Source organism: Grus americana, chromosome 1, assembly GCF_028858705.1.
Source record: "Grus americana isolate bGruAme1 chromosome 1, bGruAme1.mat, whole genome shotgun sequence".
Classification (NCBI taxonomy): Eukaryota; Metazoa; Chordata; class Aves; order Gruiformes; family Gruidae; genus Grus; species Grus americana.
Genome location: NC_072852.1, coordinates 194,731,604 through 194,745,185, shown reverse-complemented (window position 1 = coordinate 194,745,185; position 13,582 = coordinate 194,731,604). Strand labels below are relative to the sequence as shown.

Sequence of the window (13,582 nt, the reverse complement as noted above, 5' to 3'; positions counted from 1 at the left end):
ATGCACACATTAAGTGGATATCGGTTTGCAAAACTCATGTGAAGACGCTTTTGGTATTCTCATAATCTTTGTAAATATGGTTGTAGGTTACAGAAAAAACCCATTCATCATTTGATATGGAAATTAGCAGCAAATGGTTGGAGCGCTTTGCTAGGTGGGAGTGCAGTTTGAGTGTGCAAGTCAAGTAACAACACTTAAAGCATGTTGACATTTTTTTTGCTTGCTAAATCCTTTTTGGTATTGTATTAAAAATACAAATCACTTAGTCACCTATCATAATATCTAATTAATTTATGTTGACTTGCAGCATGGATTTTGAGCTGCTATTGCTAGAAGTTTGGTAACTGTGGGGACTAGAAATGGGCTACTTTTTTGGCAGGAGTTCCCAGCTGAAAGAGAACCAGCACGCTGAACAGAAGTATTTTACAGGCTAAGCGAGGTCTCTGAGGGGCAGTTTGGACCGTGCTGGTCCAGTGCACAAGTTGAAACTGTTTCACACCCATGTGGAACTTTTAGGAAGTTTCAAGGAATATTTTCATTGCTAAGCAGGTCAAGGTAATAGGTATGTGGTAATAGGCTGTAAAATGTGGTGCCATGGAAACTACTTCTGGTTTGAAGTTACTTCTGCTGTTTATTGGTGGGGGGGAATAGGGTGGCGAAGTCCATGGAAACTTTTCCTTCTTTTTAAAGTACCTGTTTTTCAGCAATGCAAACTCATTGGGATTTAATTAAGTCAAATAATTACATGATTTTTTACTAATTAACCTTCATAATCTGTGTGCTTGTTTTTCAGTAAACCTGATATGTCTCGTTTGAGGCTGGCTGCAGGGAATGCTATTGTGAAGTTGGCACAAGAACCTTGTTACCATGAAATCATCACCTTAGAACAGTACCAGCTGTGTGCGCTAGCCATAAATGTAAGGAAATTAGGTGGGGTTTGTGGGTTATCAGCAAATGTGTGAGTATATATGCTGTTTGTTCTGTATGTTGTGTATACTTCTGCTAATCTGATTTTATGCAAAACGTTCAGCCTTGGCATGAATTTATTTTCCCACTATATAATCCTGAAAACCGATTTTGGATAAGAATTAGCTCTCTAGCATTGGGCTGCCCAGTGGGGAAATGCTAATTTACAGTGAAATGTTAGAACATTGATAAACCAAGGAATTCAGCTACATTATGACATTTTAGAAGTTGAAATGAGGTGATATAAAGTAGTTGGACTGTGGTGACAACAGTGACCTTGGTTTCTTGATACTTGGGTATAATATATTTTGAATGCAGAGGCCTGCAAACATAGTTGATATCCTTTAAATATTGGAAGAGATAGGGAGAGATTTCTCATAGATGTTGGAATTTTCATCCTTAATTTCTGCCTGTGAGCCCAAACTAGCAGAAAGGAAATAACTTCCAAATTATAAGTGGAGAAACAGAGATCCTCTGTGTTCCTGTCTTGTAGACTTAGCAAATTCTACGGAAGTTGATTCACACCCCAAGAGTAAGGTGGTCACGGAGGAACTCATGTTGATGTTACTTGTGTAACTGCTGGTATTCTCCTGACTTTACAAAAGTCAAGAAATCCTTTGGAAGGAATCCCTTCTAGAAAATATCTTCAGTAATAATGATATTCCATTCTAAATCTTAATTCCTGTGACTGGCTAAAGCTTTAAAAGCTGCAACCCATTTTAAACATCAGATTTGAAATTGGCATTTAATATTAGAAAATACAAAGTATAGCTCCTGTGTGGATATTGCTGATTTTCATATAGAGTATGCTTATTTTCATAGAGTATCTTCTTAAGTTGTTTGGAGTTGGGTACAGTTAGGCTAGAAAAATCATTCATATACCAGATTAAGACAGTCTGTATTAGGCTTGTATATTGTTTTAACAATGTTTATGTGGATTTTAAGCTTCTGTGTTCCTGTGGAAAGGAGCTCTTACTCAGTTCCCAAATGCTCTGAAAAACAAGAGGAACAAAACTTAAAAGTACTTAAGCAGATGAAATCTAACAAAAATGCAGCACGAATTCAGTGGTAATAACTGAAGGCCTTTACATCCAAAGCAAGGACTGATACTTTACAGTTTTGCTATTCCAAAACCTAATAGAAATGTTAGTCTTGTGTCAAAAAGAGTTTTAAAGATTTTTACAATTCAGAACAAAATTAATAGAGAGTAAAATAGCCACTTATTGTAATGACAAGTAAGATCTGTCTCTGTTCTGGAAAGGATATTCTAGCCAGATAATGTCATGCCTAGCCTTATCTGTCAAACTTCTTGAGGTCTTCTGCAGTTTCCTTTCTCTCTGCCAGGCTATTGAATTCAGATCCTCAGATGCAGAGTAACTGCAATGGTTTCAGTGACTTTTGTGCTTACAAGTGGTACTGTAATAATCTCCTATGGAAACCATCTGTATATTTGGTTTTTGAGATACTTGCATATGTACATATGCATACATATATGTTTATGCTTAGAATGTTTAGTATTGGAATCCATTTCTTGATGGTAGGCACTGATTATTCTAAAAGTTTTTCATTCTTAACACTATCAAGTCTAGCCACAAATTAGGACATTCAAGTAACATCAAGGCCAACTCTAGTATTATGTAATTTAAAGAAAATTTGCTGTAAGTGGACAGATCAGGAAGCAGATTAAACAAAAGGAAAAGCTTAATTTTTAAGTAATGATTGCACAGGTTCTGCTATAGTTCTGTGCTGGCTATTTTTTTTTCCTCTGAGACTGCCATTTTGTAATGTGGAATGATTAGAGCACAGAATACATAATTAAATGTTCTTGGTAATTGCTGTATTAAGGTTGCACTGGTAAAGAGACTTTGTGATGATTAAATGCATGTAGTTTTAGTCATTTAATAAGTAACGTATGTGTTTGGCCAAACCTGTGAGCTAACTAGCATTTAAGTTCTTTGATCTGCAGAACAAATTTTGATGTCAGAGCTTCATATTGATGTAGAGTAGAAAACAATTGAGCATAGTGTTAAGTAGTTCAATGTTTAACAGGCTTTAAGACCAGATTTAAGATCTAATAAGCCTAGCTGTTGAAAATGCAATTATAATTGTATTCAGAATAAATCTTCTAGATTGCATAAGTTTTATTTGTTAAAAAAAATAAATCCCAAAGCTTTTCAGTTTCCTCTGTCAACTCTGAGAGTGCTCTAATTGTTTGTGTGAGTCTTTATCCATTTTCAAGAATCAGAGTTGCGTCTGAGGGGTACATGCTGCTTTGCAAATATTTTTTTTTTAAATACTTTTAAATGGTGAACTCCTGAGAAGTAGATACATAAAACTGGGCTAATGTATGGGGTTTATTTCTATGCTATAAAAAAAGTAGAACTTCGTTGAGTTTGGTCTCCCTTCTTCTCAGTGAACTAGTGTAACTGAGCTGAATTTAAGGTTATTCTCAATATTAAAAGATAAAGAAATAATCATTCCAATTGGTGCCACACAACACCATCAGTAACAATAAACTATACCTTCCTTTCTCCTCTGAGTCAAGGAGGACATGCTTCCATATGCCAACTAGACACAGGTCTCTTCGAAGCTTTCCAAAGGCTTTAGGTGTAGGTGATGTTACTGAGCAGAAGAGGGCTGTCTCTTAGCCTTCTGCAGGGGAGTAGCTTTGCTATAAAGAGGCAATAGATCTTGAGTAGGTCTCACAGTTTGGGTTTGTGGTCTTGGGGTGCTTCAACTCTGACTACAGCAGGCATTTCAGGGCTTCTGTCCGTAGAGGAAGACTATGGCTTGAAGCACAGAAGGGAAAACGGGGCTCGATGAATTTCTTCTGGATTTAATTTGGGGGGGGGGGGGGGCTTGTTTTATCTAATCCGTGATCTCTTTTGATGCCATTTGAGAATTTAGCGGAGTCAATGTTACCAGTGGCTAGGTTTTGTCTCTGCACTTTCTGTTGGCTGATAGCTGGAAACCCTCTTCAATTCTTGCTGGTTTCAAAACTGTCATTTGATTAAAATAGCTGTTTATTCCTGTTAATGCTTCTTCCTCATATTTAGAGTTAACAAATCTTCTCTTGACCTTTTTTGGCAGGCTCAATGTGACAAGCTGTTTTGGTGGCCTTGTTTACCTTAAGCTTTTCTGTACATTTTCTTCTGTTTTCTGCACCTGCTTCTATTAACCTTCCTTTGCTTGTGTTACTAAAGGGTTTGTGATATATGAATGGTGTCTTAAAGTACATAGGTTATTTTCATACAGAGAATTTTAAAGTTCATGTCTTTTCTGGAAATGAGTTGCTTAAATTGTAGAAGTACATTTGCTGCCTTCATACTATTTTACTTTGTGTTATTTGGCAACTATCAGACACAGGTTATTCTCTTCCATGGTCAGTCAGAGTTGATAGGTTTCCATAGTATAATGGAAATGCTCTCTTCAGCATTTGACCTTATTCTATTGAATTTTATTCAGTTTCTAATATTAATGCCTTGATGAAAACTTGTGAAATCGCAGTAGTAAAGTCAACACAGTGGTTACTGGTGGCTAAACACTGTTCCGGTGCAGATATTTGACTTTGGCTCCACAGAGCAAGTAGTCCTATTGTAAACAATTTCATTAACTCCATGCCTCAATATATGCTAAATTAGACCATGGGTCCTGGGTGTGATATCTTCCTGTACAGTTTCTGAACCTTAAGTCTTCTACTGATCTTAAGGGAAGCTTCAAGTGATTAATTAAATTTAATTGTTCTGAATTGACATTAAAAAACATTCTTACAATTTCTGGTTTTTTGTGGCTGCAAGGTCTGAAATTGATTTTGGGCATATGTAGTTATTTCAAGTCTGTATTACTTTTCTAAAAGTTTACTGTTACCTTTTTTGTTTTTGCTTTTTTTAATAGGATGAATGTTACCAAGTGAGACAAATATTTGCTCAGAAACTTCACAAAGGCCTTTCTAGACTACGACTGCCACTAGAATATATGGCTATTTGTGCACTGTGTGCAAAAGATCCCGTGAAAGAGAGAAGAGCTCATGCTAGGCAGTGCCTTGTGAAGAACATAAATGTCAGAAGGGAATATCTGAAGCAACATGCAGCAGTTAGTGGTAAGAGAATAGACGTCGCTTTTTGGTACAAGTGCTATAGTTCAAATGTAAATGTGAGTAGACCCTGAAAATGATGTTGTTTTTCTGTTTGTATACATAGAATGACTGTAAATTTGACTTAGAGGTATCCAATAAAAACTGAAAATAGAGTCCAAATTTTCTTGTGATTTTTTTTAACAGGCATTTCTGAGATCTTTCAATTTTGTTATAAGCTGTGCAAATGCTTATGCCTAAGTATATTGGAAGTGAAGTAGTTTTTCAAGGCAGTTGTGTACTGTTTGAAATTAATGGATGAATATGTTGTAAGTGAAGTGACAATGATTTATTTTACTTCAGTAATTAATAATATGCAGCCTTAATGACATAAATGCTGTACTAAATTGACTGTCTTTGCGCTGCTGTATTGAGTAGCTTCTTATCTTGTCTTATGCTGGCAAAGGGCTATATTTGTAGGCATTTCAGGACGAGTTTATGTAATTCTTTCTTCCCAGTTCCAGCACTCTGATCGTGGGAATGCTTTCTAAATTATTATGGACTAATGTTAGCTAGTTTTCTTTTATAAAAACAGCCCTTTTTGCTTTTGACTTACTCAAAGCTACACACATACAGCATGAAAACATTGATATATGGTCATAGGAAAAACTAGACCTTTATGAAGAGCTATGGGCATTTTGAATAAGAGTTTTTGAAAGTTTTATTTCTTTGAAAGATAACCGATGGTTTGGCCTTTGTGACATGAACGGGATTTTTTCATTTCATCTTAGGATAGACCAGACATGTTTTGTGAATCTGATCTCTCAGATGGTGTCAGATAACTGATTTCCTTCTGCATTTATGAATCACAGAATTAGCCATGTCGGTTTGTGTGTGTTAGTCCCCCTAAATATTGATCAGAGAATAAGTCTGCAGAGAAATCCTTTTGTGTATTGTTAATTAGACTTAAAAAAGAAAAGAGCAATGCTTTTCTTCCTCCTCAATAACATGTAAAAAAGAAAATCCATTCAGCAAATGCCTTTCAAGAGGAATAGCCTTAGGATCACTTGAAGTTGAAAACCCTTTTCAGTTACATAGGAGGAAAGTGTAAGAATTCTCATATGATTAAAAGTAATTGCTGATTTCCTAACTGTATTAAGACGGATGCTGCAAAGTTACTATCAAAAATCTGTAGAAGAAATAAAGAAGAGCCTAGGGGGGTGTGAGATTCTTTTTATCCAGTAGGACCTCAACATGTGCCTAACGATTTTTTTTTTTCTTGCTGAAAGACTTGGCTTGAGTGATGCCATGGATTTGATATGTACTATAATCTGTGAGGTGACTGGATTAAATATAGATGCAGGATTTTTTGAGGATTACAATGTTAACTTTGTGACATTGAGATTTACCTGTCTGAGCTTTTAACAAATAAAATGTCTTGAAACTGTTTGCATCTTAAAATATCATTATTGCAGTTAGTATGGCTGAAGCTCAGTTCTGGTCAGATCATGCTATTTAAATGTGTATGTGTCTCCCTCTGTCATTTTCCCTACTGGTGATGCAGTAACTCAGGGTAGTAATGACAATAGCACCTCCTTAGAAAGGCTTCCACAGAAAACCAGAGCTGAGAATTTGCATCTTTGGTTAATGCAGCTATTTTTTTGAATCAATAAATGTGTGATTTTTATGATGCACTTTTTCTTGAAAACTTGGTACAAGTGAGGAGATTATCTTTCAGATGTTTTGGGAGATTTCAGCATTTGTTGAAAAGACGGTAAACTTCTGTATGCCTTGCCTAAGGAAAACTTCCTAAGGACTGGTACCCGACAGTAAAATGTCTTTTTTTTCCACACTGACCTTTTACAGGCTGGCAGGAATTACTCTCAGGCCTCTTAAATTCTCTAAATGCTGTTCAGAGTAGAAGCCACTCAAGAAGAGACTTATTTTGATTGTGTGTCTGTTACTAGTTTGCATCTGGGTAGAGACTTGTGTCTTGTATAGTAATCTTGGTTTTCTAAGGCTGGACTTTTACTTGCAAGTCAGTAAGTAGAAAAATTACAAGAGTAAAGATCAATTTTTTAAAAAAAGTTTCTTTCCTAAATGCTCATAACGCCTCTCATGAAGGTTTTTGGCACATTCTAGTTTTAAGTGCTGGTAGCTAATGTCCTTAAAACCACCCTGCCTTTTGGGTTGTGTCCATCTTCATTAGAAACGGGTAAAGAATGTGTAAATACTATTTTTTGTCATGACAGGGGTTAAATGTAATGTGTCAGTATTTGTCCCTTTCGTGTATTGTCCGGATCTGGTTCACTTTGTTTTCCAGACCCAGTTTGAGTTATTACTGTAGTTATATTAGAAATTGTACAAGGCAGAAAGTTAATGAAACACTGAGTTTGTGAGCTCTTGATGAGCATTCTACTGAGGTTGCTAATTATTACAAATAATGGGTTGGTTTGCCTGGGACATGTCTAAGGCAAGCCAATTTTGCTGGTGTTCTGAAATCATAATTATGTTCTTTCTTCCCTGCTACATCTTTATTTTTTTTTTAGTTATGCAAACAGCTGCTGGCTAAAATGCAGGACAGTGCTTGAAGACGTGAAGGATGTTTTTGAAGTTAATAGTGGAATGTCAATTGAAACGCATTAAAAATGGCTTTGCAAAGTACACTGGATTTCAGTTACATAAATATAACTTGAAATAGAAAGAAATTGGGTGATTTTGTTGTTTCTTTCAAAGCTTATGATAGCTTTCAGTCTATGTTGTAGAGATACATTACTCTTGATAATTAACTGCATCAACTGCAATGGCTGTCTAAAAGTGTATCCTTGGAACTTGACAGCCTTCTCTTCTGTGGGCCTTTATTAATTTTGAACACTTTCCTTGCTATTATGAATGAATCCAAATATTTTATGTAGGCTGTGCATTATCCCTATTTATGCAGACCTTTAAGAATGGGATAGATTAAGACTTGACTTATGCATGGCAATTATTTAGTCAATCTTGTGAAATCTACAATAATGATGTATTTTATTTGATGTGCACAATACTTGTCAAGCACATGTCATATGAATACATATATTAGAGATAAAAATGTCAGTGTTCTAATGCATTTTAAAATAATTTTCAAATATTATTATATATAATGATATATAGATGTTTCGACTTCTTATTCATAACCTAATATAGGATAGTGAAAACTTACCAAAAGAAGATTTTTCCAGACTTGATCATGTCTTTCATGGCCACTCAAAAATGTGATTTTTTTTTAAAAGCAGAGCCAGGAATTTCCCTCCTTCCTTCACATGTACATTCAAGTGTTTATCTGTAGACATGTTAAAACTATGACTTGACATTTGCCACACACACTCAAGATCTGACACTTGTACCATAGTTTCATATATATAAAAAATACTAGCATGCCTTCCTTGCCTATCGGCCTGCCCGTTGCACAGGCTACAAGTTTAATAACTTAGGTATGCTGTGCATCCTTCAATTCCTCTCAGTCATAAGGCTAAAGAAAGCAGTGTGGATGTTTTCGGCAAAATGCTTTCTGACTTTTGGTGTAAAACTTGTCTTTTTGTTGCCCCGTTGTGTGGGATATGACTTTTTTTATTCTGATTTTCGTCATCAAACTTTGAGGCAGTGAAGTTCACTCTGCATAGTGTTGGTTAGCTCCGGAATCTTTGGTTACCTTATGGAATACATATTTTGTGATTACACTGAGAGGGCCTTTGGCAACAATCCTTATTTCTTAAATCCCCGAGGAAACTAGGTCATCTGACTGTTGTGATGTAGGAAAGACTTTCTCCTGCAGTCCTTGCTTGGGACTACTTACAGGTCTTAGAGGATGCTAGAAAAAGTTTTGAATGCTTTGAATGTCATAGTTCAGTCATGCTGCTCTGCTCAAGTGGGATCGAGCCTTTCAAACTCTGTCCACTACTGCTTTGTTACAGCTTTCATGTTTTTGCCTATCCCTTCTTTAAACAGATAAGGTAGGCTGTGGATTTGGAGAACTATGGCAATTTGCTTGCAAAGCCCCTGCAAAGGGCATTTCTTTCTGTTCTGTTGACAACAAGGCTGTATACCTCAACGTCCAAAGAAAGAATAGTAGCTTATCCTGCAATTGTGCTGGTCTCACATCTTGCCGTTAACATGGATTTTGTGATCTACCCTCACTTCTGTTTTTCAAAGTCTTTCAGAATACAAGCTTTGAACCGAGAAAAGGATTGGGAGTAGGAGATGACTGTAGATGTATTCTCAAGGTAGCTAGAAAATACGCAGCGCTGAGTGAGAGAGACTTAAAATCTTAGTTTTTGCATGCACATCAGCCACGAGATGCAACATCATAAAGAAATGATAAGCCCACATGTGCCTATACTTCATCTTAGTATATGCTGACCTGAAATTTTGCTCTTTTGCCTGTAGTAGAAAAGCATATTTCTTGGTATGTAGTCTTTTGATGCATCTTTCTTCTGCTTTTCAGAGAAACTGTTGTCACTTCTACCAGAGTATGTTGTTCCTTATACTATCCATCTTCTAGCTCATGATCCAGATTATGTCAAAGTCCAGGACATTGAACAACTCAAGGACATTAAAGAGTAAGGCTACTTTTAATAGTGTTATTTCTAGGGTTAAAACAATCTAACTGTATTCTAAGTGAAATTTTAATTCATTCTGTATCCTGATACTGCCATCATTATGTGCACTGGTCAGTGTTATTTCTGTAAAATATTGTGAGAAATAGTATATATGGGGTTTTTAGTGTTTTGTGATATCTTACAGAGGAACCTTCACCTTCTGCTTATCCTACCTTTATTTCCTTTTTTCTAAAGAATTGGTTTTCCAGAGTTAGACTGGTTCAAATTTGTACTACTAGTAAAACCTAGAGTAGTCCTCTTTCTCAAATGTGCTGTTTTTAAAGAATTTTTTTTGCATTTGTATTCATGAAGAGTACTGCATTTCTCCTTTAGGTGCCTGTGGTTCATACTGGAAATATTGATGGCTAAAAATGAAAACAACAGTCATGCATTTATCAGAAAAATGGTAGAAAATATCAAACAGACTAAGGATGCTCAAGGACCAGATGACCCAAAAATGAATGAAGTAAGTGATACTTTTTCATTGGAAATTGTGTTTAATTCTGGCTTGCTTCTGGAGAGTACTTGTTTTTTGTTTACACACTGACTTTAAAATGTCTTTCAATAGAATTGTATGTGGGAGATGATAATTTATATACTGTAATGATTATATTTATTGTAGTTTATATGACACTTTTCCTGTGCTTTAGTAGATCTTACTCATTTGCAAGGGATTTGTAATAGTTTGCAGTCCTGTTTCTGTCTCAGTAAGGTTATTAAACACTAACTTTAAATATACATAAACTATAATTTTTACTGTTTAAATCATCTACTAAAGTACTTTGTAATATTTAATTTTAAAAGTGCAAGAGTAAGCTTAGTATAGGAAGAAAAATACATGCATTAGATGTTTCCAGTGTGTATTGTGTAGTGAATGTATCAAACCCTGATCTTAGTTTTGAGGTTTTTCATTTTTACAGATTTGTCACTTTTCTGCTTTTCCCATAGATATGAGATTTTTTTTTTAGCTTTGTCTTTGAAACCATGCCATACACTATTCTTAAGTGTAGAAAGGTCATGAAAGCCAGCTGTCTTCAACTGCTGGGCCTACAGTGCTTTTGTCTTTTTCTCCTATATTTTAGTACCCTGTGATACACTGTTTAAGATGCAGGCTAATCTTAAATATTTAAGATGATTGCTTTTAAACTGTGAGTTCTTGTAGTTCTGTGCTCAAAAGATACTATCTTTTGTTAAGACTTGCGATGAACTTCTGAAGTGTGGGGGGTTTTTTTGTATTTTTAAATTTTATTATTTACAGAAACTATACACAGTCTGTGATGTAGCAATGAATATCATTATGTCAAAGAGTACAACATACAGTTTGGAATCCCCTAAAGACCCTGTACTTCCAGCCAGATATTTTACTCAACCTGACAAGGTATGCTTTGGCATTTAATTTTTTTTTTGAGATAAGCCTGTTTAAATCTTTGCTAGTTTTAATTCAGGGGTGTTTTTTCAACAGTTCTTGTAACTTGACTTCTCCCTATTATAATATAGTTGAGAATGTATGTATGTATATGTTTTCATAAATATTTATATATTTGTACACACACTGATTTTTTTTCCCCTGAGATATTGTTGTTCAGGTTTAAAATTCTAAAAGTATAAATGATGTAAAGAAAATCTTTCACTACTGCCTCCAAAATATCTTGTTCATTGATTGTTGCTGTGATTTCCTCCCTCCCACCCCCCTCCTTCTTTACAGAATTTCAGTAACACCAAAAATTATCTTCCTCCGGAAATGAAGTCTTTTTTTACTCCTGGAAAGGTATGTACGGTGTGGAGGTTTGGAGGCTTTTGGTTCTGTGTTTGCAGTTTTTGCTTGGTCGTTTTTGTTTTTGAAGAAAACTAACATGAAGTGTTTCATTAACTTTAATTTACGTTTCAGTTTAAGAAAATAGATTGTTTCTGCCCAAAGGGTTTATATACCAAAGGTTAATAAATAGGTAGAGAGAAAGAGATAGATAAAAGGGAAAAGTGCTACTGTCTATGTTGGATTGTGGTAATAATAGCCAAAGCCTGTTGTCCTTAAAAAGAGAGAATCCAAAAAAAACCCAAAACAAGCCCCATGATATTTGACAAGTTTGCAAGATGGTTAACCTTTTTTTTCCTCCAGAAGACTACAAGATTGCATATGAAATGACAGCTCTGGAAAACTCTAATATAAATTATTTTAAAAGTCATGTAAATTAATCTTTGGCAAAGCTGAATGCCATTTTACAGTATCTTACAAGATAACTGACTGTTCTATGGTTATATTATAATTTGTTCTTTCTAAATATGCATTGTATTGAATGATAGTGGTTTTTCTTCACTAAAACTAAACCCAGTTACTCTTTAGAATAAAGTTAAAATCTAGTAAAGGAAAAGACAAATTGTGGTTTTCATCTAGATTAATGTGCCGTGTTCTATATTACAGGGTAACGTTCATCTGCTACCTTGCAAAAGAAATAAAAGCGCAGCATGTTCATTACCCTTAACTTTGCTAATGAAGCATTAGCTGTGAGCTAGTAAACTACTAATAGAGGAGGAATGCAAGTTAGGAAAAAATGCAGATGTACAGGAGCATCTTTCTGATAAGAAGTTGAAAGCCAACATTTATTGATTGGAATATGTCATTGCCGTACTGCATATTTGAACTCCATGGATTAGATATTAATTTCTTACTGAAGACATGAAAGTTTTTTTTAAAGCAAAGTTGCGTGTCTTCCAATTTCTGATCAGTAGTCAATATTAAGTTCTCTCATCTAGTTTTTGATGTAAAACATTCTTACAAGTTTTCCTCAAACTTTAATATATTAAGTGTATTAAGTGTACAATATTAAACAAGAAACATGGTTTATGCTACACAAAATTTCACAGAATGTTTGAGGTTGGAAGGGACCTCTGGAGATCATCTAGTCCAAAGCTCCTGTTCTCTGACTTTCCTCATATGAGAAACGCTCCAGTCCCTTCTTCATCTTTGTGACCACTTGCTGGACTCTCTCTAGTAGCTCCGTATCTGATATATCCTAACTGAAATTCTTCTGAATCCTAAGGTAGCTTTATATATCTCGTACTCTAGCTCATTTTTTGTTGTTCTGAAATTTTGTACCAAACAGCAGAGGTGTATTTGACCACAAAAAATTTTCAGTTGCCTCACCATCATGAGAGCAATGTGGAATGAGAGCTGGTCTAGGGAGTCTTGGTGTTGGGAATGGAAGACTAGTTTGAGTGGATGTTAGTGGGTGGATGTAAGCAGGGACAGTGTCTGAGGGCAGCAAGGCTGTGGGTGTAGGTTCTGTGGTAAGGGAGGAACTGTTAGTGCAGGCCCTGTTAGTGTTACTCCCTCCTTAGTAGGAAGTCCAGTGCAGTGTGAATTTGAACATCTCTCTGCCTTTCAGCTCTTTCTGTATTTGTTTATTGATTAATGTTAAGTTCTAAACTAATAGATGTAAATTCTTAAACTGGATTTTGTTCTCCAAGGTTTATTTCTGGAAAGGATGTGCTGCTTTTTTTGTTCTTGGTGCAGAATGAATCTTTGGTTTAAGTGTAAAATTCCCTCTGGCTATAAAAAGTATAATCAGCACATCTATGGTGCATATCTCTGAAAAAAGAACACTCAGAGCTGCTATGATGTGCATGTTGAACTTTTTTTTAGCTGTCACTAACTTTAGACATAGCTAGAATCTAATATTGCCATAGAAAATGGATCATCTTAGATAATGAGAAATGTGGGGAATGGTCTTTAATTAAACATTTTTGTATGTGGTGTTTGGCATACAGGTGTATTCTCTTTAGGAATAACTGAACTCTTTCAGCTCTCTCAAAAGTTAGTGTGAGCTGGAGGTATTTGGCAAGTCTGAAAGATAATCCACTTAAATTAATAACCTGAAGCTCACCAGTCTCTGGAAGCTTTGGCACCTAT

The 13,582-nt window shown here is 35.5% G+C and overlaps 1 protein-coding gene across 7 annotated transcripts in view; it reads left to right on the top strand.

Annotated features, from left to right (window-relative positions):
- The window catches only part of PDS5B (PDS5 cohesin associated factor B), a 118,409-nt gene that overhangs the window by 89,592 nt on the left and 15,235 nt on the right, over positions 1 to 13,582 (top strand). For all 7 annotated transcript variants that reach the window (XM_054843866.1, XM_054843846.1, XM_054843856.1 and 4 more), the window contains exons 24-29: positions 794 to 917; positions 4,861 to 5,065; positions 9,522 to 9,636; positions 10,009 to 10,141; positions 10,934 to 11,053; positions 11,381 to 11,443. In XM_054843866.1, the coding sequence (XP_054699841.1) occupies positions 794 to 917; positions 4,861 to 5,065; positions 9,522 to 9,636; positions 10,009 to 10,141; positions 10,934 to 11,053; positions 11,381 to 11,443 (760 nt within the window). The remainder of the gene's footprint in view (positions 1 to 793; positions 918 to 4,860; positions 5,066 to 9,521; positions 9,637 to 10,008; positions 10,142 to 10,933; positions 11,054 to 11,380; positions 11,444 to 13,582) is intronic.